At 46.8% G+C, this 24247-nt stretch overlaps 1 protein-coding gene and 1 pseudogene across 5 annotated transcripts in view; one reads left to right on the top strand and one right to left on the bottom strand.

Annotated features, from left to right (window-relative positions):
• The first annotated feature begins 211 nt into the window (after positions 1-211).
• LOC310672914 (zinc finger and SCAN domain-containing protein 23-like) lies at positions 212-3418 on the top strand (annotated as a pseudogene). Its single transcript, XR_014515468.1, has 4 exons — positions 212-268; positions 1028-1336; positions 2022-2118; positions 3299-3418. The product of XR_014515468.1 is annotated as a zinc finger and SCAN domain-containing protein 23-like (transcript).
• A 5278-nt stretch (positions 3419-8696) lies between these two features.
• The window catches only part of LOC310670196 (zinc finger protein RFP-like), a 127038-nt gene continuing 111487 nt past the window's right edge, over positions 8697-24247 (bottom strand). Inside the window, exons 1-8 of one of the 4 annotated variants that reach the window (XM_083425054.1) lie at positions 21019-21491; positions 20433-20528; positions 15199-15429; positions 14116-14138; positions 13019-13137; positions 11921-11953; positions 10738-10767; positions 8697-9489 (exon numbers count right to left, since the gene is read on the bottom strand). In XM_083425054.1, coding sequence (XP_083281180.1) covers positions 8969-9489; positions 10738-10767; positions 11921-11953; positions 13019-13137; positions 14116-14138; positions 15199-15429; positions 20433-20528; positions 21019-21444 — 1479 coding nt within the window. In that variant the 5' untranslated portion in view covers positions 21445-21491 and the 3' untranslated portion in view covers positions 8697-8968. Of the gene's footprint in view, positions 9490-10737; positions 10768-11920; positions 11954-13018; positions 13138-14115; positions 14139-15198; positions 15430-20432; positions 20529-21018; positions 21492-24247 lie in introns of those variants that run through there. The other 3 variants (XM_083425052.1, XM_083425055.1, XM_083425053.1) reach the window with 3 other exon arrangements.

The raw sequence follows: 24247 nt of genomic DNA, 5'->3' as shown, positions 1-24247 counted from the left end.
TCTTAAAAAAAGAGAGGAATTCCCTGAATTTTCCCTTGTTTTCCTTGTTTTCCTATGCTTTTACGCCATTTGTGTTGTATTATTAATGCCGTGCTTTATTGATTTTATATTGTGCACCGTTTAAGAGATTAAAAAAAAAAAGAATAAGAAATTAAGTGGTTTATAAATGCTTTCACATAGGTTTAAAGCTGGTTGGCACTTGAGCCCTCATTGCTTTCGCAGGGGGTGTCATGAGAAAACCTCACCAGCTTCACCAAAGGAAATTAAGGTTAGTCAGAGCTCCTTTGTTTGCTGCACCTACATAGCTTTGGCCTGGGATCCTTTCAGCTGTCGTTTCTGAAGATTAAACCAGATTAAATCTTGTGCAACAAATGCCGGGTGCTGCCTTGAACCCCATCAGGCCATTGCTCTCCCTAGCTCAGTACAGTGGTACCTCGAGTTACATACGCTTCAGGTTACGTACGCTTCAGGTTACAGACTCCGCTAACCCAGAAATACTACCTCAGGTTAAGAACTTTGCTTCAGGATGAGAACAGAAATTGTGCTCCGGCGGCGCAGCAGCAGCGGGAGGCCCCATTAGCTAAAGTGGTGCTTCAGGTTAAGAACAGTTTCAGGTTAAGTACAGACCTCCAGAACGAATTAAGTTCTTAACCCTGAGGTACCACTGTATTATCGCCTCCCTCTGGCTTCTCCAGGGTGGCACCCATGGGTTGTCGTGGCACCCAGAGTGTGCCACCGATGCGCTTGCCAGGCTCTCCCCCATGTGATGCCACAGTCCGTAAATGAAGCTGTTAAATAATCCCTGAATAATGATTAAGAAAAAAAAAATTTTTTTAAAACATTTATTCATCCAACTCAGTCATAAATACATCCTGCAGTTGTGCAACTCGTTCAAGAGGACTGATTGTACCACTGTGTAAGGAAAAAGATAAAACAGGCCTCTGTTATGGGGTGACTCATACAAATTTTTCATCCCTGCGTGTTTATGTTATTTAAATTCTGAATTAATACAGTACTGTACATATAGGTTCAGATCCATAATAGATGTCTTTACAAAGGAGCAGGCCTTTCAGAGGCTGGAGACCGGAGACAGAGAGGATTATGGGAAAGTGAAGGCAGCCATCTTGCGCAGGGACGCCTTGAGGAGGGAAATGCAGCGCCAGCGCTTCAGGCGCTTTTGCTACCAGGAGGCCGAGGGGCTCAGAGGGGCCTAGAGCCAACTCCAGGAGCTTTGCTCCCAGGGGCTGAAAGTGGAGCGGCACACCAAGGAGCAGATCCTGGAGCTGCTGATCCTGGAGCAGTTCCTGACCGTCCTACCGCCAGAGATCCAGAGCAGGTGTTGTAAATAAAAATATGCCCTTTTCCCTTATGGGGTATCCAAGAGCCCATATAGAGTCCTTACATAGGTTCCCTATTGGTAGGAGAAAATAACAGAGGCCAACCAGAGAATATTGAGAAGCAAAGCAGCGAGTAAGCTTGATCTTTATTGATCTGTTGCAACAGGGTACTCCCCTCACACGCAGGAGAGGAAGAGGACCCCCAAAATTGCTGTGCAAGGGCTTATAAAGACTTTTGAAATTCCCATCCTGTAGATCAAGACCACCCCAGAAACATTATGCATACATCACAGAAGGGGTGTAACCTAAGACCCCCCCTCAGATACATCCCACCTACATCACAGAAATTTAAATGTTGTTTTTCTCGTGTCACAGTTTATCTCCTGTTTGGCAAGTTACTTGATTGGATTTCCTGGGGAGCCTGGCCATTCTTTTGTAGTGGTAAAATACTTATTTCCTGGGCCAGGTCACAGGCTCACACCTTATTCAAACAGACATATCCTTGAGACAGGATTTGTGAGGAAAGAGACAATGGGGAGGCTTTTCCAGTTTAACCTTGCAGAGAAAGGATTTGGTCAGTTTAGGAATCAAAATGGTTCCAGGTTGGTCTTCCTCTGTTGATCTATGTATGTGCAGTTATGAACATTACCATCTATCTAATACCATAAAATTCCTATCACACAGGGTGAGGGAGTGCAGCCTGGAGACCTGCTCCCAGGCGGTGACTCTGGCTGAGGGGTTCCTTCGGGTGCAGCAGGAGACCCAGAGGCAAGGGAAAGAAGTGAGGTTGTCGGTCGGTATGTGTGAAACTCCCATCTGCATTATGCATTTAAAGCATCCTTATCCCACTTCAAAAAGTCATGGCTTTCCCCTAAGGAATCCTGGGAGCTGTAGTTTGTTAAAGGTGCTGAGAGTAGTTAAGAAACAGCCTTTATCCCCCTCGCAGAGCTACAATTCCCAGAGTTCCCTGGAAAGAGGGTTTGATTATTAATCCGCTCTGAGAGTTGTAGCTTTAGGAGGGGAAAAGTTCAAAGTGGCATAAAGGTAAAGGGACCCCTGACGATTAGGTCCAGGCGTGGCCGACTCTGGGGTTGCAGCGCTCATCTCGCTTTACAGGCCGAGGGAGCCGGCGTACAGCTTCCAGGTCATGTGGCCAGCATGACTAAGCCACTCCTGGCAAACCAGAGCTGCGCACGGAAACGCCGTTTACCTTTCCGCCAGAGCGGTACCTATTTATCTACTTTGACATGCTTTAGAACTGCTAGGTTGGCAGGAGCAGGGACCGAGCAACAGGATCTCACCCCGTTCCGGGGATTCGAACTGCTGACCTTCTGATCGGCAAGCCCTAGGCTCTGTGGCTTAACCCACAGCACCACCCGCGTCCCTTTAAAGTGGCATAAGAGGGCTTTAAAAGGAAAGTACGGATTTGATCTGAAATCGTTTTTATTTGTTTTGCAAATATAAATTTATAACAAATGCACATCCGTATATAGAGATTTCTTTGAATCTCAAGACTTCCCACCATCCCTTCCATGGGTCTTATTGTCAACATTTTCAACTGCATATTATTCCATAATCTAATTTTTGTATCTGTCCATATTGTCCAAAGTGTTTGTTACGTTACAAGTGATATTAAAATCCTGCTAATGTTTTCATCTGCTTACAGTGGTCTCCTAAATAAATTATATTTCTCCCCCATTATTTCTTGAAGTTTTTATCTTCTTGGTTCCTGAGCTTTCCGGTCAGTTTTGCCATTTCAGCATAGTCCAAAGTGCGGATTTGATGGGATAAGATGGGTCTGTGTGGCACCTGCAGGGTGGACTTGGGGTATGTCTGCTTCCACAGACTCAGGAGTTTACTTCTCAGTAGACTAGTGTAGGATCATAATGTTGCCGGTAGAGCCCAACCCTCCTAAGGCCTGTCCCTGCCATCTCAAAAGTGACTCCATGTTGCTATTTCAGGCATCAGCACCATTTCAGGAGCAGGAAGCAGTGAACTTCTCCACGGCGGATTGGCAGGCCACAGGGACCGAGCAATGGGAGCTCACCCCGTCACGGGGATTCGAACCGCCGACCTGCTGATCGGCAAGTCCTAGGCTCTGTGGTTTAACCCACAGCGCAACCAACTCTTTGTACCTCAAGTCTAATCCTCCTCAGCAGTAGGCCTGCACGATGTATTGATACATCGCCCAGGACTGGCAGAAGAGGCAGACCGCAATGGCGGCTTCACTCAGCAATATATCGCAGATGAAATCATAGCCGCTCTTGACATCCTCCAGCTTAGGAGTGGTGGCGGTTTCACCAGCGATATACCACTGAGTGAATCCACCATCCCACTCTGCAAGCTGACGGCGAGCCGGGGACTCCCTTAAAGTGCTCCCGCCCCCCCCCAGCTGAGGGAGCCCTGATGCTTCTCCAGCTTGCTTGCAGCGCTGGGGTGAAACTGCCTCAGTGATTTCACCCCAGCGCCTCACAGCACTGTGGTAGGAAGCAGGGTTTTGAACATTGCAATGTATCCATTCAGGGAGTTCAGGGGCAGTGAAACTGGTGAAATTCGCCCTGCTTCCTATCTGAAGGAATTTCCCACTGAATGAATTTCTGCCTGCAGGTGAGAGCAAGAGGCCTGATGACTCTGGTCTGTTACAGCAGAGCTGAGGGAGTGAGCTCTGCTTCTCAGCTTGCCCGCTGCTGGGAGGGCAGGTGAGTATTGGAGTCACAGATTCTCTGATTCAACAAGCAGGCAAAAGGAGATGTCCAGAGCTCAGACAGTTCTGTGGTGTTCTCTGTCCCTTTGAGAGATTTCCTACAAGGTCTTTTAACGGGTGGAAGGGGAGTATTCATTTCCTCTCTTTTTAGTTTTGTGTTTTTCTAGACCGGAAAATTAGTTGTTTTTTGGGGGATGTTCTCATCTCTCCAGCAGGTGAAGGTTAGACGAGTGTTGACAGCGAAGGGAATCGGTCCCTTCAAGATCCTCAGTGAGAGGACGAGAAGAAAGGGACAATGTTTCCTGGAGTTCCGAGTGCGAAATGCTCTGTAGGGTCAGCACAGACTGGAGCATCCACAGCAAAGCCGCTCAGGGGAGAGAGAGGATGGATCCGTTCCTGGGGCAAGTGGTGAGAAGCACCTAAAGAAAACTGCTGCCCGCCAGAGAACCCACCCTGTTAAGAGACAAAGGACACACCAGCGTACCGTCCAACATTTCTCTGATGGAAAGAGGGACGTCCCAGGGAAAAGCGGAACATTCTGGGATCAAATCCAAAACTGGGGGCGGCTTCAGTAAATCCAGGTCTGTCCCAGGTCTGTCCCTGGAAAATATGGACACTGGGAGGATCCATAAGACTCCACTCTTGCTTCTTGCACAAGAGGGCCCCTTCAGATGGCAATAGAGCAATAACATAATAATAATAATAATAATAATAATAATAATAATAATAATAATATCCTGCCCTCCCCAGCTGAAGCTGGGCTCAGGGCGGCTGACAACAATAAAATAGTGCAACATTCTAAAAACATTCCATTATACAAATTAATTAAATTCAAATTGATGGCAACCATAAGCTTAAGTTCTGTAAAGATTGCCAAAGGAGGGAGTCAGGCTGCGCCCTGACCAAAGGCCTGTCGGAACAGCTCTGTCTTGCAGGACCTGCGGAAAGATGTTAAATCCCGCAGGGCCCTAGTCTCTTGTGACAGAGCGTTCCACCAGATTGGAGCCACAGCCGAAAAAGCCCTGGCTCTAGTTAAGGCCAGCCTAACCTCTTTGTGGCCTGCGACCTTCAGGATGTTTTTATTTGAAGACTGTAAGTTCCTTTGTGGGACATACCAGGAGAGGCGGTCCCGTAGGTACAAGGGTCCTAGGCCGTATAGGGCTTTAAAGGTTAAAACCAGCACCTTAAACCTGATCCTGTACTCCACCGGGAGCCAGTGCAGCTGGTATAGTACTGGATGAATGTGATCTCGCAGCGAGGACCCCGTAAGGAGTCGCGCTGCGGCATTCTGCACCCGCTGGAGTTTCTGGGTCAGTCTCAAGGGCAGCCCCATGTACAGCGAGTTGCAATAATCCAGTCTGGAGGTGACCGTCACGTGGATCACAGTGGCTAAGTCAGGGCGAGAAAGGTAAGGGGCCAACTGCTTAGCTTGGCGGAGATGAAAAAATGCCGCCTTTGTTATAGCTGTAATCTGCGCCTCCATGGAGAGGGAGCTATCGAAGATTACACCCAAACTCTTAACGGACGATGCTGGCACTAATTCCACCCCCGCAAGAGATGGGAGTTGCCCCCTCAATCCCATATCGTCCCGTCCCAGCCAGAGGACCTCTGTCTTCGAAGGATTTAACTTCAACCGGCTCCCACGTAACCATCCAGCCACAGCTTCCAAACATCTGATTGGTGTTAGAGCCGTGCTAAAGCCCCAATGGTGGGAGAATCTCCGACCATCTGTGCAACTTAAGAGAACACCAGAAAACGAAGCCTTTGTGATTTGAGCAGAGAGAAAATGGAGAAAAGAATGCAAACTGCTTGCTCCACTGGGCGAGAGAAGCAGCTCCCAGTTGCTTAAATTTGGAGTGTGACTTGGAGGATAAAGCTCCCCACTTATTCTTATTCTTGCTATGAATTAGCCCTTTACCGCCTGGTTACAACCATTAAAGACAGTAATTAAAAGCAATTTAAAACAACTTACTGTCACCAAAATAAGGTGGGTCCCATGGACTGCAAGAAGATCAAACCAATCCATTGTGAAGGAAATCAGCCCTGAGTGCTCACTGGAAGGACAGATCCTGAAGCTGAGGCTCCAGTACTTTGGCCACCTCATGAGAAGAGAAGACTCCCTGGAAAAGACCCTGATGCTGGGAAAGATGGAGGGCACAAGGAGAAGGGGACGACAGAGGACGAGATGGTTGGACAGTGTTCTTGAAGCTACTAACATGAGTTTGACCAAACTGTGGGAGGCAGTGGAAGACAGGAGGGCCTGGCGTGCTCTGGTCCATGGGGTCACGAAGAGGCGGACACGACTGAACAGCAACAACAATATGTGCAAGCAGGTAAATGCATAACTTTTCAACCGGCCCTCCTTGACAGGAGAGAGAGGGGAGACAACCAGGTGCCTAGAAACTTGGGCTTGGGGAGAGCTGGGTTCAAGTCCCTTTTTAGCTTTAGGAATTCAGAGTCCCCTGGACCAGTTGCTCTTCCTGATACCAGTCATCCTCACAGAGCTGTTTTGGGGATAAAAAGTGGGGTGAGGGGGGAATAAGCCATTTCACTAGCACTAGGGACCCATGTTGCTAGCACCTCCTCACAACACCTTGCCATGATTTAAACTGTGTTTTTACAGTCAGAGCAGTTTGTTTCTCTTCTCCACGCATCACTACGGTTTGAAATCTTGCTGGTTGCAGCAATGCTTGATTTAGTGTGAATGTGCTTCTCAAACCACTTTCTTTGAACATAAGCATCTGTTTGTGGTGAAATAAGAATGCAGTTTCACAGATCAATGAAAAACAAGCTAAAATAGGTGACATAAAAAGAAAGGGGAATGGGGAGGGAGGAGGAAAGGAACAAGCTCAGTACTAGTTATTCAAGTTATAATGACCAGTTGGGATAGAAACAGTGATGGAGTGACTGTTACTAGGGGACAGTTGCAGAAGAGCCCAAGGCAGCTCTGAGCCGCAGTGACAGAATAACCCTTATTGGTATCTCTCTCTCTGCTCTGCAACCTCATGCAATATTGGCATTTGCTCAGTTCTATGTATGCCTATTTCCAGCATGGCCTACTTTAAAAAGGGTCCAGTCTAAACCCTGATGTTTCATCCATTGTGTGATTTAAAGTCCCACTGTGATGTGCGCCTGTTCAAACAGCATTCTTGAACATGCTTATTGCTCCCATAGTTTTTCTGGATTCTGACTGCCAATGCAAGCGAAATGTGTTAGGGACACAGCCAATATTTGTGTGTGTGTTTTTTTTTGGGGGGGGGGTTGTCCATTCTAGGCAAAATGGCCACTCAAGTCCGCTTCTCCCTGGGGTTCCCAATGTGGCCTTTGGCCCCTCCCATTTGTAATGAGGGCTGCTTTTTGGACCAAGGATGGTGTGGAAGGGGCTGCGTGGTGTTGCCTGTCAGCAGCGGGGGTGGGCATCGGGCCAGACCCCCAGCTCAGGGTGCCCGGGGCAAGGGGTGCGTGCCACCGCCAAGGAGCAGGGGAAGGTGCTGGAGGGGACTGAGGGATAAAACCAGGCACCCATGCTTGTAATGATCGGTTGCTGGAGGCTGCAGGGGGGGCAAGGCTGCTTTTGCTCTCTGGTCCTCCTTGCAGGTTTCCCACAGGCGTCTGGGTGGCCCCTCTTGGGCGCTGGACCAAAGGGGACACTTTTGTGTCTTTCCACGTGGTGAGTGGAGGCTCACAGGGAAACATATGATGACACACAAAGGAGACCAACATCATGTAGGGGATGGAACAAGGGGAGGCAGCCCTTAGGCGGGGGGGGGGGAGGTGTCTTTATTCCATCATGTGCCACCACCTCGTGGGAAACGCAGGGAAAGGAGAGCAGGCTGCACCGGTCAGTAGTCAGTGGCCCTGATAGTGGAGCCAGAGTGAGTCCTGCCTGATCTTTGAGAGGGGTCAATTCCACAGGCATGTGTTGTTCCAGCTGTTAGTATCTAAGGAGAGAAATCAGATGCGCCTGGTGCTGAAATGACGCTCCTTGGGGGAGCACTGTGTATTTGGGGTGGGGCTCAGGAACACAGGGAAGGTGCCCTGCATAATGTATGGGGCAGCACAGGCCATGGAGCCCCTTCTGGAAGCTGCCAGACTGCAGCTCCCACCCTCTCTGTCGCCATGCTGGATGGGTCAGAGGGGAGTTGGAGTCCAGCATTATCCAGAGGACACCCCCTTTGATGCCCCCAATATACAGAATCCAGCCTGTAAATATGGAACATTAATGCATCCACTCTAAACACATTTAACTGAGCAGAAGCCCCACTCAATGCAATAAGGTTTACTTCTGACAACGTGTGGAGATGGCGAGGCTGTATTTGCAGAGGCCATTTAAAGATGAAGCCCTGCTCAATTTCTTTTTATTCCCGTCTGAGGCCTCTAGAGCAAGAAGCTATCCTGCGTGACATGGGTCAAGGGGTTCATTTTATACTCCTCTATTAATCCAATGATGCATGCATTTTCACAGCTGCATAAGGTCTTGTGGGGAGAGGAAGGGTTCTTAGAATTGCAGAAATGTGCGGGGCCCTGAGGGTCCTCTAAGTCTCACCCCCTGCAGTGCAGGAAACATTTGCCCAATGTGGGGCTCAGACCCACAACCCTGGGATTAAGAGTATCGTCCTCTGCCAAATCAGACACCTCAAATGGAAAACAAGATGGAAGGTGAGAAAATTTATTAGGACTCCTGAAAGTGTGACTGTCTCTCTAAGAAGTAAGCTGCAGAGGGAATTCTGGGAAAAGGAAAGAAAATGCAAAGCAAGAGCAACCCATTTTTCTTTTGTTATTTCTGCTGATTTTGACTTGAATGAATCCTCTCAAAGGGCCCTTGGAAAACTGCCCAACCTGCTTTTGGCGGGTAAATGGTTTTTATGTCAGTCACTCTGGTCTGGAGAGAAACTCCTGCTGGGCCTGAGAGGCAGATTTAGTCTCCTCAGGAGATAATGAGGTGGGTTTTATAATTTCCCCCCAGACGAAAGAAAGGGAGGAGGGTCTCTCCAGAGAACGAGGCTCCTGAGAACGTGTAGAGTTCGGCTCCTGAGTCAGCGTCAGAAAAAGACACACGTCCCCCTTCATAGTCCAGAGTCACCCGGATCCTCCTGGGCTTCTCCCTCAGAGACAGAGGAGCGTAAAAACGGGAGGTGCAGGCCAAGTACTTCCCTCCCCTCTTCTCCACAGCCCAGACCCCTCCCTTAGGACTGAAGGAGAATCTGCCCTTTCTCTCCACAGACTTCCTGGCGACCCCCAAAGCCCAATATTCCCCACTTTCCACAGTGACTTCCCAGAAATGTCTGCCTGCTGTGAATCCCTCACATCCCAACACACAAGGCCGACAACTGAATCTCTCAGGATTGTCAGGCAGGGCTTGAGGTTTGTCTCCCCATCTCAGGCTTTTCAGATCCTCCGACAGGATGAGTTCAGGATGGGCTGTGTCTGGATCCAGAGTGACATTTGCTGTTGGGGAGAAGATGAGGGGAAAAGAAGAATAGGCAGAGTCAGCTGAGAGACAGAAACGGACATCCTGATAAATAAATAAATAAATAAAAAACACCCCAAAACTCCAGATTCCCTTGTTAAACGAGGAGCCTGTTTATTCCTGCTCTCCATCGCTCTCACCCACTTGGCCTGTCTTTGCCTTCCTCCCCACCATCTTGGAAGTCTGGGGAAAACAAAAGGCAGGTGGCACAGCAATTTTACAAAGGACAGCTTATTCCATGCTTCTCTTTTGGATGTAATATATAACATAAGACTAGTTCCATGGAGGGAAGAGGGAATAACTCAAAAAGTTACCAGTTAGGAGCTTAGACAGACATGACAGGCAAGTGTAGAGTTGCCGTATTTTGAAGAGCAAAAAAGAGGACACATTTGCCAACTTCTACCCTTAACCATGGATTGCTATGACAACACTCATTTTAAATACCCCTGCTCTATGTAGGCTTTCGAAGCTGTGATAAACTGCTAGTAGCAATGTTCTTAACTTTCAACAACCAAATAATAATAATAATAATAATAATAATAATAATAATAATACATATTACTCCCTCACTTGCCACATGAAAGTTTTTGGGCTCATGTTCTCATCTTTGTGAACGCAAGTGTGCACGGAACAATTTATTAAACTGTTAAATATGTACATATGGACTCTCCTTAAGGGCAGGGGGTGTTAACTCTTGCCCTCCCAGACTCCTTCTCCAAGATCTTGTAGCTGAGCCAGCGTCCTTTTAGTTCAGCCACAAGAGAAGGGTTTTATACAGGATGTGGCTAGCTGAAGATGCTGCTCTGTTGCAATTCACTGCTCTAGGCTAGCTTAGCTGGGTGCCTTAGATCTGAGTCTAATGAACTAGAAAAATTTTCACGGGTTACTGTAAATCAAACCAAGCAACTTGAGACATTTTGCCAAATTTTAAAAATCCGCCCAGGGGAGAAATTTTAATCATGAAAATAGAGGACCTGTCTGAGAAAAAGGTCACATGGAAAAGCAACCCAACTCTCTCTAGGCAGGAATGAAATCTTCCCTCTTTTATCTGATCCCTCTGGGCAGTTTCTATCCCCCCCCCCCTTCTGCACCTTCAAGTCCACCCTCTCTGCCTTTGTGGTACAAACAGCAGGGGGAGATTCAAGCTGTACAGAAGAGACTCTTGACCCCCATGAAACTCTAGTCCCCTCCACTCCTGTGAATTGGGGTCTCCATGTGAAATTTACCTCTCTGAAGATGTCTGAATGACTGAACATCTGAGGAAGCAAAAAGACAGGCTTAACAGGCTACAATGCAGTAGCTAAAAAATAAATCTTTTTTTACAAAACATAACTAACATAGCCTCTGTTGTTCCCTTATTTCAAGCAAAAGATGAAATCATGCAAAGACGACAACTGTAGGCCTAAATAGTGATGCCAAATATTCTCCAAAATATAATTCTTGAGAATGTAATATCACTAGGCCTAAGGAATTAAAACAACTAACGAGTTTAGCTGTGATTCCTGCATTGCAGGGGGCTGGACTAGATGATCCTTGGGATCCTTTCAAACTCTGCTATTCCATGATTCCATGGGAAAATAAGAAATGGTAAACCATACTAGAAAAAGAAAGAATACAATCATTCAAAATCCACAAATGAAATGGGGGTCTGAACTGGATGGATGAAGAAAGGTTTAACATCTGCCCCAAGTAAACTGGTGGGGAAAAGCTGTTGAAACTGGAATTTCCAAGCAGAGGAAGAATCGGCAGAGCTTTACCCTGTAATTCCAAGGGTCTCGTGCAATGGGAAGTCCTCCCACATGGAATGGGGCTGATCTCCTAAGAACTGGGGGAACTCTGAGGAGATGGGGATGGCTGAAGCACGAGAAATGGCTGGTGAGGTTGAAACTCTGAGGAAGAGGCGGCTCAGGCCTTGGCTCTGCTGCTGGGAGACCAGCCTGGCAGGAGGTGGAGGAGGGACTGGGTGCTTGCGGGTGCCCTTCTTAACACACTTATTCCTTATACATGAGAACTCGACAAGATGGACATTGGACTGACTCTGCAGGATCCTCCCTAAGGGGTTTTGTAATATATTGTATGGCTCTGAGGCTTTTCCCTACAAACAAGCAGTATATACATTTTATGAAAGAAAACACAATCTATAAAATTAAACAAAAAACCAGGATAATTGTCTATAGGAAGGAATGGAACTCAGACTGGTGTGCAGGTTCTTCGCAGGGACAAGCTCTGCCCCCAATCCAATCCTTCAACCAACCTCCCAGTTCATTCATGGGACAGACAAGGAACCCAAACGCCAGTAGAGTTACACCATTGATGGGGGTCCCAAAGTCTGCAGAACAGACGGTTCAACACCCATGAAATATCCGTCCCCATCCCTCCTGTCAAATTGTTCCTCCCCTGGAAATTTACCTTTCTGAGTCGGTTCACTGAATAGCAGAGCATCTGAGGAAGCAGAAAGATATAAAGTGTAAGGGCAACACTCTTCCACCTGAAATAAATGTCCATACAAAAGTAACACTTCATAACGTAGCATCCTTAAATTCAAGTACAATTATTAAATATTAATTAAATTGTACAAAAAATAATTCAAAACAAGAAAATCATAGGAAGAATCAATGAAAATAACTAAAGCTTTAGAACTGAGCAATCATAAAGCAAGTTTACAAATAAGAGAACAAAAATATTCAGCATGAATCCTGCTGGTCTCTGAACTTTGTCCCTAAATTGGGCTCTACATTGGAGGACTGGAGGGGAGGCAGAGCAATAGGAATCCCGTAAAAGGAGGCAGAGGGGAGATGGAGGCAGCCTTAACATCTTCCCCAAGTAAAGTGGTGGGGGGAATCATTAAAACCAAAATTGGGAAACATAAGGAGAAGCGAAGTTTGATGAGGAAGGATTGGCAGAGCTCTCAGGCAAAAGGAAACCCTTCCTCACAAACCTTCTACAAATCTTTAAGGTTCTTCACAAGCATAATTGTGCCCTTTGGGGCTCATGTGCTCTTGCTTCCTCTCTCAATGGGGGAACTCTCAGGAGATCTTGAAGGCCAAAGCCCTAGATATGGCAGCTGCAGGGGGACGTCTGAGGAGGAGACGGCTCAGGCCTTGGCCCCACGGCTGAGAAACAAGCCTGAGCAGGAGGCAGAGGGGGAACTGGGGGCTTCTTAATGCCCTTTGACTCCACTCAGAGCAGGAGAACCTCCAAAAGGACAAACTCAGATTGTGCAGACAGGGAACCACAAGGAAAAGGAGGTTTCGTATAACTGTAAACAGATGCACATGGGAGGAAAAAATCCTGACTTTGCTCTACACTCTGGTTCAGGATTTCTTTACAGGATCCAGCGTCACAATATACATGGGCCATTCTGGGGGACAGGAAATGAAGGCTGGAGCACCAAGAAGGAAGGTATCCTGGGGTTACTCAACTCCATGCAATAAGAGCCTGGCGTGTTCAGTTCTGAAGAAGTAACAGAATTCCCAGTGTGAAATCCTGGCAGCCAGTTTTCATTACCTTTCCATTGTTTGATTGTATTCTTCACAAGGTGATTTAGATCACAGGATTCCAAGATCCTGTTCCTCAGTTTTGGAGGGAAAGCCAGTGGTTTCTCTGGACTCTCTCTTTCCTCATACCTGGTGAAAAGAAAAACAATGAATGGCCCCATTGTGGCCCCATCTCCCTAATTATTGCAGGTGATTTCAATAAAACGAACAAAGTGGAAGTTTATTTCCCAACAGGTTTATTTCTACCACAGATGAGACCTCAGTCCAAAACCCCTGAGGACAGCTGTCAGTGGCTTCGTAAGGATGCTAAACAGCACAAGGGACAAGATGTAACCCCAAGCGACACCACCGGAGGGCTCCCATGGCTTCCAACAATGCTGTCCTGTAACAACTTTCTGGGAAGGTGCCAGGACTTAAGAAGCAAACCCCTGAGGTGGAATGCCTGCAATCCCTCCCTTCCTGAGCCTCCCCAGAGGATGTGAGTGATGTCCAAAGCTGCCAAGAGGTCAAGGAAAACAACCTCCACCCTCCCTTCACCCCCTCTCTCACCCAGGAAGGGCACAACCCCATGTCCCATTGGACTCTCCCTCCAGAGGCATCAAACAACTAGACTTTCACCCCCCACTCAAGACCACCTTCAGCCTCTCATGCTGGAAACGCTCCCAAGAATAAGAACCCACCCATTCTAGACCAACAGACCTTCCCTCTCTCTGTGCCTCAAAGGAGCTGAGGTACCAGAGTTGAGGGGCTTCTAGTGGGACACTGAAATATGTCCTAAACTCTTCCCAAGCATCTTTGGGACTTTCTCTTCTAGATGTTTGAAATTACCACAAAGTCCATGAACAGAAAGTGCAAGAGAAAGAAAAGAGCCCCCATCCCTTTGTGAAGTGACGTGGGGAGGGAGGGAGGAGGCAGTTGACCATGAACCTTGGAGGGAGAATTGGGGGGCTACATGTTCAGAAGAGGGGGCTCTACTTTTACCTGTGAGATGCTGCAGGGAGTGAGTCCTACAGTCTCCCCCCTGCAGCCCCTGGAGGGCCATGTTTGAGGTTCTTGCATCTCAGCTTCAGAGAGTGATGCTAATGGAAATGAGCCAGATCCACTTACCTCTGCAAGGTCCTTCTCACATCCTAGAGGGAAAAAGAGAAGGGAATTCACTGCACACCACAGGCCACACTAGGAAGACCCCCTCAGACCCTGCCCCTCGGATGTCAGTCAGCCTGGAACACGCCAAGGGTTTGGGTAGGAATGGCGGAATCAGCTAGTTTTGGTTTCTCACAGCTTTTATTTTTCCAGTGTTAAATTATTAACTGTTCTGATTTCAAGATCTCCACATTTCCACATCAGTTTGCCATTATTGTTTAAAATCTTTCAGAAAATCCACCAGCATTTTAGGGAAATTTCACATTTGTGGGTTCAAGAGACGATTCACACCATCTCTAGTCTTAGATTATAATTTAGTAACTTTAATTCAGTTTGCATTGTGCAATTCAGATGTAAGCAAGCCTAAAGGATAATCCTACCAGGGCACTGTCCTAAACTGTCTTCCATAGAAGTCCCCAATTTTCAAATTCTATTTTCCGCCTGGAAGTAAAAAAAAACACGGGTCCAAGTGGTTTTGTCTTTGCCCTGCCTCTTTCCCTCAGGAAAAGCCTGCTCCTCGGTGAAACATCAAAGCAAACTTCATTCCGGAGAAAACCTGGCTGATGTTTGCTCTAATTCAGCAGTAAACAGCGGGATTTCCTGGAGGAAAGGGGTGGGGCAAGCAGCAGTCTGGATGAGTCCCTCTGTCTTGCTTTTTGGTCACTGTGACTGAGCACCATTTTGGGCTGATCTGTATCCATGGGGAAAGGGATCAACCCAGGAGTTGTGGAGGGAACGGGAAGAGAAGCTTGGTCAAGAGACTGGCGCATGTCGGAAGGAGGCCTGAACGCATCCTAGAAGAAGCCCCCCACAGCTGAAAGGCATTCGGAGGCAAAGCATCAGCAAAGAGCAGAAGATCATCTCCCGTTCCATCAAGAACACAGACGAATCTCTAGTCTGCATTCAGGTGAGTCCCAGGTCTCTTGGGTCTTCCTGTCCATTACAAACCTGACTAGAGGCTCCACCAACTCAGCCCCTGCACTCCTTGCATACATGAAAGGGGCAGCCTTTTCCTGGAGCCTTGGGCTGTTCCTGCCACCATCTTACCTGCAGGAGTTCACTCGCTGGCTGCTGACGCTTCTCCTCCATCTCCTGGATGATCCTCTCCAGAGAGGAGAGTTTCCTGGAGAGTCTGTCCAGCTGCTCATCCCTTCTCCCTGCAATCTCCTTCTCCACCTCTTCCACATGAGTCAGCAGACGTTTTTCTTGTTCTTCCAGGAACTGGCGCAGTTCTCTGAACTTCTCCACAGTCTTCAGCCTCTCCGTTTCTGTTAATTTCTGCAAGAAAAGAGGAGGTCTGAGTGTGGAAGGTGATCAGCCTTCAAAACATCAGGAAGAGAATTGTGAGAATTCCACAGGGAGGACACTTCTGATTTTTCAGAGACATGAAACCTCCAGTGGCTAAAGAAGTAAACCTTTATTTTGAGGGGAGGCCCTCTCCATTGCTGTTTCTGTTGACTTCTATTTTGCAGAGGGCTACAGCCTAAAGGAAGGAGCATTTATTTTCTAGCCATGGATATGTGGGATGTAAAAACGTATTGCAGTCAAATACAACAGTCCTACAATGCACATGCTGGGGAATGCTTTGTATCACTCAGGAGAAAACTTGCTAGTTCCTCCTGAGCTGAGACAGACTTCCTTTGCATGTGAGTGAATGTGAGTGTGGCCTGTTCTTGGGAGAGAAGCACACGGCCTCCATGTTCTGCTCTGTGTCTTCTCCATTGTGTGTTCCTAAGAGTTAGGAGAAGTGACTGCTCAGTCGCGGTCACTTGAGACTATTTCTATTATGGGATAATTCACAAAGTTATATGTTGTTCTGTAAATGAAGTCTGCCTTCAGGAATCTCATTGTGAACTGGATGATTGTGAGTAAACTAGTTTTATGTTAACTTTAATCAGATGGTCGTGTCTATTCTTTTAGGAGGGATATAAAATAAGGAACCCCTTCATGGATCACTGCCTTGCCGTGGCGAAGGAGCTTGAAGAACTCAGAGAAGCTATGAACTATGCCGAGCAGGGCACCCAAGATGAATAGGTCATAGTGGAGAGTTTTGACCAAACGTGATCCACCTGGAGCAGGAACCGGCAAGCCACTCCAGTATCCCTGCCAAGAAAACTCCATGGACAAAGACAACAGGCATATAAAAGTTATGACGCTGGAAGATGAGTCCCTCAGGTTGGAAGGTGTCCAACATGCTACTGAGGAAGAGCGGAGGACAAGTACAAGTAGATCCAGAGCTGATGAAGCGGCTGGGCCAAAGCCGAAAGGACGCTCAGTTGCGGATATGCATGGAAGCGAAAGGAAAGTCCAATGCTGTAAAGTAAAATATTGCATAGGAACCTGGAATGTAAGAACCATGAACCTGGGTAAGTTGGATGTGGTCAAAAATGAGATGGCAAGAATAAATATTGACATCCTGGGCATCAGTGAACTAAAATGGACGGGAATGGGCGAATTCAGTTCGGATGACCATCACATCTACTACTGTGGGCAAGAAACCCGCAAAAGAAATGGAGTGGCCCTCATAGTCAACAAAAGAGTGGCGAAAGCTGTACTGGGATGCAATCTCAAAAATGATAGAATGATCTCGATACGAACCCAAGGCAGACCTTTTAACATAACAAGAATCCAAGTTTATGCACCAACTACTGGTGCTGAAGAAACTGAAATTGACCAGTTCTATGAAGACTTACAACACCTTATAGAAGTGACACCAAAGAAGGATGTTCTTCTCATTATAGGGGATTGGAATGCTAAAGTAGGGAATCAAGAGATAAAAGGAACAACTGGCAAATTTGGCCTTGGAATTCAAAACGAAGCAGGGCAAAGGCTAATAGAGTTCTGTCAAGAGAACAAGCTGGTCATCACAAACACTCTTTTCCAACAACACAACAGACGACTCTACACATGGACATAACCAGATGGGCAGCATCGAAATCAGATTGATTATATTCTCTGCAGCCAAAGATGGAGAAGCTCTATACAGTCAGCAAAAACAAGACCTGGAGCTGACTGTGGCTCAGATCATCAGCTTCTTATAGCAAAATTCAAGCTTAAACTGAAGAAGGTAGGAAAAACCACTGGGCCGGTAAGATACAATCTAAACCAAATCCCTTATGAATACACAGTGGAAGTGAGGAACAGGTTTAAGGATTTAGATTTGCTGGACAGAGTGCCTGAAGAACTATGGATGGAGGCTCGAAACATTATACAGGAGGCAGCAACAAAAACCATCCCAATGAAAAGGAAATGCAAGAAAGCAAAGTGGCTGTCCAATGAGGCCTTACAAATAGCGGGGGAGAGAAGGCAAGCAAAATGCGAGGGAGATAGAAAAAGATACAGGAAATTGAATGCAGAATTCCAAAAAATAGCAAGGAGAGACAAGAAGGCCTTCTTAAACGAGCAATGCAAAGAAATAGAGGAAAACAACAGAATGGGAAGAACCAGAGATCTGTTCAAGAAAATTGGAGATATGAAAGGAACATTTCATTCAAAGATTACCATAATAAAGGACAAAAGTGGTAAGGACCTAACAGAAGCAGAAGACATCAAGAAGAGGTGGCAAGAATACACAGAGGAATTATACCAGGAAGATATGGATGTCTCGTACACCCCAGGTAGTGTGGTTGCTGACCTTGAGCCAGACATCCTGGAGAGTGAAGTCAAATGGGCCTTAGAAAGCATTGCAAATAACAAGGCCAGTGGAAGTGATGGTATTCCAGCTGAACTATTTAAAATTTTAAAAGATGATGCTGTTAAGGTGCTACACTCAATATGCCAGCAAGTTTGGAAAACTCAGCAGTGGCCAGAGGATTGGAGAAGGTCAGTCTACATCCCAATCCCAAAGAAGGGCAGTGCTTAAGAATGCTCCAACTATCGCACAATTGCACTCATTTCACACGCTAGCAAGGTTATGCTTAAAATTCTTCAAGGGAGGCTCAAACAGTATGTGGACCGAGAACTCCCAGAAGTGCAAGCTGGATTTAGAAGAGGCAGAGGAACCAGAGACCAAATTGCAAACATGCGCTGGATTATGGAGAAAGCTAGAGAGTTCCAGAAAGACATCTACTTCTGCTTCATTGACTATGCAAAAGCCTTTGACTGTGTCGACCACAGCAAACTATGGCAAGTTCTTAAAGAAATGGGAGTGCCTGATCACCTCATCTGTCTCCTGATAAATCTCTATGTGGGACAAGAAGCTACAGTTAGAACTGGATATGGAACAACTGATTGGTTCAAAATTGGGAAAGGAGTACGACAAGGCTGTATTTTGTCTCCCTGCTTATTTAACTTATATGCAGAATTCATCATGCGAAAGGCTGGGCTGGATGAATCCCTAGCTGGAATTAAGATTGCTGGAAGAAATATCAACAACCTCAGATATGCAGATGACACAACCTTGATGGCAGAAAGTGAAGAGGAATTAAAAAACCTTTTATTGATGGTGAAAGAGGAGAGCGCAAAATATGGTCTGAAGCTCAACATCAAAAAAACGAAGATCATGGCCACTGGTCCCATCACCTCCTGGCAAATAGAAGGGGAGGAAATGGAGGCAGTGAGAGATTTTACTTTCTTGGGCTCCATGATCACAGCAGATGGTGACAGCAGCTACGAAATTAAGAGACGGCTGCTTCTGGGGAGGAAACAATGACAAACCTAGACAGCATTTTAAAAAGTAGAGACATCACATTGCCAACAAAGGTCCGTATAGTAAAAGCTATGGTTTTCCCAGTAGTGATGTATGGAAGTGAGAGCTGGACCATAAAGAAGGCTGATCACCGAAGAATTGACGCTTTTGAATTATGGTGCTGGAGGAAACTCTTGAGAGTCCCATGGACTGCAAGAAGATCAAACGCATCCATTCTTAAGGAAATCAGCCCTGAGTGCTCACTGGAAGGACAGATCGTGAAGCTGAGGCTCCAGTACTTTGGCCACCTCATGAGAAGAGAAGACTCACTGGAAAAGACCCTGATGTTGGGAAAGATGGAGGGTACAAGGAGAAGGGGACGACAGAGGACGAGATGGTTAGACAGTGTTCTCGAAGGTACAAACATGAATCTGACCAAACTGCGGGTGGCAGTGGAAGACAGGAGTGCCTGGCGTGCTCTGGTCCATGGGGTCACGAAGAGTCGGACACGACTGAACGACTAAACAACAACAACAACAAAATAAGGAAACCAGGAATCATAATAGTGAGGTTCAGATGAGCCTGCAACTAGCTAACCGCTGTGTTATTTAAAAGGGGGAATATTTAACAACTCTGCTAAGTTATAGAACTTGCTGGCAAAAGTTAGGAAGGATATAATAAAATAATATATCTTCTCCTGCCTCCCTAAACATCCCCACAGGATATTCCCTGCATGATTTGGGGCATGGCATAACCAGAGTTCAGAGTTGTTCAGAGAACGTCCATGGACATAAAACACCCTCAGTTAAGACTGGGACCATTGAGGTGTAGGAAGGCAACAGAAACAGAGGCGGATGAGGAGAAAGTGCAGAGTTTATCCCCATAGCTCTCTGAATTTCCTAAAGAGGAACAATAGCGCACATTTAGAAAGACAACTCTTTAGTAATATTGATGGGAAATCAGGATTTGAATTGACCTGCTTCCACCCTCTCAGCTCACAAGTTCTCAGGCTTCTCCTTCACTGCTATTCATGTAATAAACAACAATGGAAAATAAACTAAAATTAGCTGCATTCAAAAGTGAATTTACAAACACTTCAGGTTACAAATTCCACTAACTTGGAAGAGTTACCTTGAGCTGAGGACTTTGCCCCAGGATGAGAATGGAAATTGTGTGCCGGCAGCGTAGCAGCAGCAAGAGGCCCCATTAGTGAAAGCACGCCTCTAGTTAAGAACAGTTTCGGGTTAAGAACGGACCTTCAGAACAAATTAAGTTCGTAACTAAAGGTACCACTGTAAACTCAAATTGGCTGCATTCAAAGGTGAATTTACCTAAGTTGCTATTGCTGAAAAAGTATGGAGAACGAAACAGAGCAATCTTTTGAAATCCACACCTCTGAATTGTTCAAGGTAATGTTCACAATGTTCACAAAAAATGTATTTATGAGGGTAAAGTATATATAAAAATATTTATACAAAGAAGTAGCTACCCTAACATCTGATTCATTTTCAGAATAATAAATGAATAAACAGACTGATATGGAAAAAGGAGAAATGGGGAGAAGCTGAAATGGGCAGATTTCCCCATCCCTCCTCAGTCCTGACTCGACTCTTCAAGTGCTTGTTCCCTCCCTAGTAACAACAGAGACACTTACCAGGAGGTCTTTGCTTTCCTTGTCCAGGGCTGCTTGATAGGCCAGAATTTCCTCTCTCTCTTTCCTCAGAATCTCCAGGCGGCGACAGATCTCTTCCTAAAGAGAAAAGGAAAAACTCAGGTTTGATTGAGACACACAGAGAGGAGGTGAATAGTATGCTGCCTTCTTGCGCCCAGTGGCCTTGCTATAATAGCAAAGTAGTTTACTGAAGGAAATAAAAGTCCAGAAGTTTTCAACCTTTTTGGGTCCATGGCTCCCTGGACCAGCTACCTTTTTTCTGTGGCATCCCTGTGGGGCTCAGGGACCCATTTAGGTCACCCCTTGCTTACAGACTTCCATCTAGTCTTTGCAGATGCTACTCAGGGATATCAAGGGAGATCCCTTTGTCCCCCTGGAAGAGAGAAAGACTTCAACTCCCTCTTCTCAGTCATCCCAGGAGCCCTCAGGCTTCCCCTGGGCTGCTTTTTACATAATAAACAACGATGAATTCATGCCATGCCTACTTTGGAGCTGAGAATAAAAAAAGGAAACCTCCCAAGAAGAATCCACAGCTATTTCTCCCCCTCAAGATCCAGGGATCTCCTACCTTGTATTCCTCCAAAGCCTCCTTCAGAGGAATCACCTCGTGGTTTTTGTGCTCCTTGGATCTGTCACACACCATGCAGATGGGGGCTTCATCCTCCTTGCAAAAGAGCTTCAGGGGCTCCTGGTGCTTCTCACAGACTCCTCCTTTCCCTCCTTCCTCCTTTCCCTCTTGAAGGCTGAGATTCTCGATTAATTCTACGAAGTTTGCCAGTTGCCGGTTGGGGATGAGGCCCCTTCTCTGGACTGTTTTTCTGCATTGAGGGCAGGAAGCCTCTGCCTCCGATTCCCCCCAGCACTGGATCAAGCAAGATCGGCAGAAGTTGTGCCCACACTCTGGGATGGTCACTGGATCCTTGAAGTAATCCAGGCAGATGGAGCAAGTGGCTTCCTCACGGAGACGCTGGATGTGACCCCCCGCAGCAGCCATGGCTCCCTCAGGCAAAAGTCCCGAGTTAAGTTTCGTTTTCTCCGTTTTCAGCCACTGGGAGTTTCCCTTCCTGGAAATGACTCAGTGACCACGTGATCTCCCCCCCCCCTTTTTTTAAAATGTCTCCAGGTCTTTGCAGTTCCTGAATGTTTTCTCAAGGAGCAGCAAATGCATTTTGATTGTGTTGTAAGAATTTTGAGTTGAATAAAGGTTTCTTTTCCTCTGTATCAATAAGGGAATAAATATTTGCTATCAGAAAAGTCTCCCCACTTGTCTGCCCCCCTGCATTGCTCCCTGTGATGCTCAAAACCACAGTATAGTCTGCTGTATTGCTTCCTTTTCCAGCCACAGTGAGATATTATAATTGTGTTCACCATCTCTGTACTAATGTTATTTCTTTAATGCATAGCTGTCAAGTGTCCCTTATTGATGGATGTCCCTTAAATGTCCCTTAAATGATGTCCCTTAAATTTCAAAGGAAGCAGCTCCTCTCCCTCCCTCCCTGCCGGCCAGGGAGGAGGGAGGCTCCAACTGTGTTGCTTGGCTGTGTTGCTCACCCAGTAAGAAGTCTAAGAACGACTGGGGAGTGGAGCTTGCATGCCTTGTGTGTGGCTAGTTAATGCAACCTGAGGGGGGTTTTGAATGCTGGACGCCATTTTGTTGCACGTGCTGCTGCAAACTTTGCAGTGCAAAGCCAGGCTGGGGAGCCATCTTAAGTCGAGGCTGCATAGGCCTTGTGGTGCATGTGATTCAGATTCTATTCAGTTGAACCTCTGGTTACAAAGTTGTTTGGTTGGACAGTGTTCTTGAAGCTACCAGCATGAGTTTGACCAGACTGCAGGAGGACAGGAAGACTGGAGTGCCTGGAACAGGTGAGGCTGCAGGCCCCTTATTTTGGCTGCAGGTCCCTTATTTTCAAGGCTGCTGGCCCCTTATTTTCAAATCTGTAAATTGACAGTTATGCTTTAATGTTAGTTTTACGTTGTCTCCCTGCTGAATGTAACTTTGTATCTCTGTACTAAATGTAACTTTTTTAGTATAAAATGTACCTACTGTCTTGCAAAAAGAAAAAAAATTAAAAACTGTCAAAATGTTCAAACCTGTGAATGCTTCTCTCTGTGAGGGAGCCTTCCCAGATCCGGTGAAAGAGGCGGTTATCAAACCTCTTCTTAAAAAAACATCGAACCATTTGGATCCCTTCCAGTTGGGATTCAGGCCTCACCATGGATGGGACTGAACCTGCCTTGGTCGCGCTGGTTGATGATCTCCGGCGGGCTAGGGACAAAGGTGAGAGCTGTTTCCAAGTTCTGCTGGCTCTCTCAGCGGCTTTTGATACCATTGACCATAACATCCTTCTGAACCGTCTTGAGGGGCTGGGAGCTGGGGGCACTGTTATATAGTGGTTCCGCTCCTTCCTCCTGGGCCGTGTTCCGAAAGTGGTGGTGGGGGATGAGTGTTCAGACCCCTGGGCCCTCACTTGTGGGGTGCCTCAGGGCTCCGTCCTCTCCCCCATGCTTTTTAACATCTATATGAAGCCGCTGGGAGAGATCATCAGGGAGTTTGGACTGGGTGTCCATCAATATGCAGATGATACCCAGCTCTACCTCTCTTTCAAATCAGAAGCAGTGAAGGCGGTGAAGGTCCTGTGTGAGTGCCTGGAGGCGGTTGGAGGATGGATGGCGGCTAATGGATTGAGGCTGAATCCTGACAAGACAGAAGTACTGTTTTGGGGGGACAGGGGGCGGGCTGGTGTGGAGGAGTCCCTGGTCCTGAATGGGGTAACTGTGCCCCTGAAGGACCAGGTGTGCAGCCTGGGAGTCATTCTGGAGTCACAGCTGTCCATGGAGGTGCAGGTGAATTCTGTGTCCAAGGCCGCTGTCTACCAGCTCCACTTGATATGCAGGATGAGACCCTACCTGCCCATGGACTGTCTCACCAGAGTGGTGCATGCTGTAGCTATCTCCCGCTTGGACTATTGCAATGTGTTCTATGTGGGGCTATCTGTGAAGGTGACCCAGAAACTACAACTAATCCAGAATGCAGCAGCTAGACTGGTGACTGGGAGTGGCCGCCGAGACCACATAACACCGGTCTTGAAAAACCTAGATTGGTTCCCAGTATGTTTCCAAGCACAATTCAAGGTGTTGGTGCTGACCTTTAAAGCCCTAAACGGCTTCGGTTCAGTATACCTGAAGGAGCATCTCCACCCCCATCGTTCTGCCTGGACACTGAGGTCCAGCGCCGAGGGCCTCCCTCCCTGCGAGAAGTGAGGTTACAGGCAACCAGGCACAGGGCCTTCTCAGTAGTGGCACCCACCCTATGGAACACCCTCCCATCAGAAGTCAAGGAAATAAACAACTACCAGACTTTTAGGAGACATCTGAAGGCAGCCCTGTTTAGGGAAGTTTTAATATTTGATGGATTATCGTATTTTAATACTTTGTTGGCAGCTGCCCAGAGTGACGGGGTAAAAATAAAAAATTATTATTATTATTATTATTATTATTATTATTATTATTATTCAGTTACAGAGCAACGCTGATGCGGCATCGGAGGATCCACACTGAGGAGAAACCGCACAAGTCCTCCCACTGTGGGAAAAGCTTCAGCCAGAGAACCAATTTGGTGAGTCACCTGCGAATCCACACAAGAGAGAGGCCGTATCAATGCTTCCAGTGTGGGAAAGGCTTCCGATGCTCCAGTCTGTGCTGACCCTCCTCCTCCTCCTCTTTCTCCTCCTCCTTTGGCGATCACTCGTAGCTGAGTAAGATTGTCTTCCATAAGCACAGTTTTAACAATGAGT

This window comes from Podarcis tiliguerta (genome assembly GCF_965153285.1).
Source record: "Podarcis tiliguerta genome assembly, chromosome: 2".
Taxonomy (NCBI): domain Eukaryota; kingdom Metazoa; phylum Chordata; class Lepidosauria; order Squamata; family Lacertidae; genus Podarcis; species Podarcis tiliguerta.
Note: the sequence above shows the minus strand (reverse complement) of the source record. Positions and strands in the feature narration are given on the sequence as shown.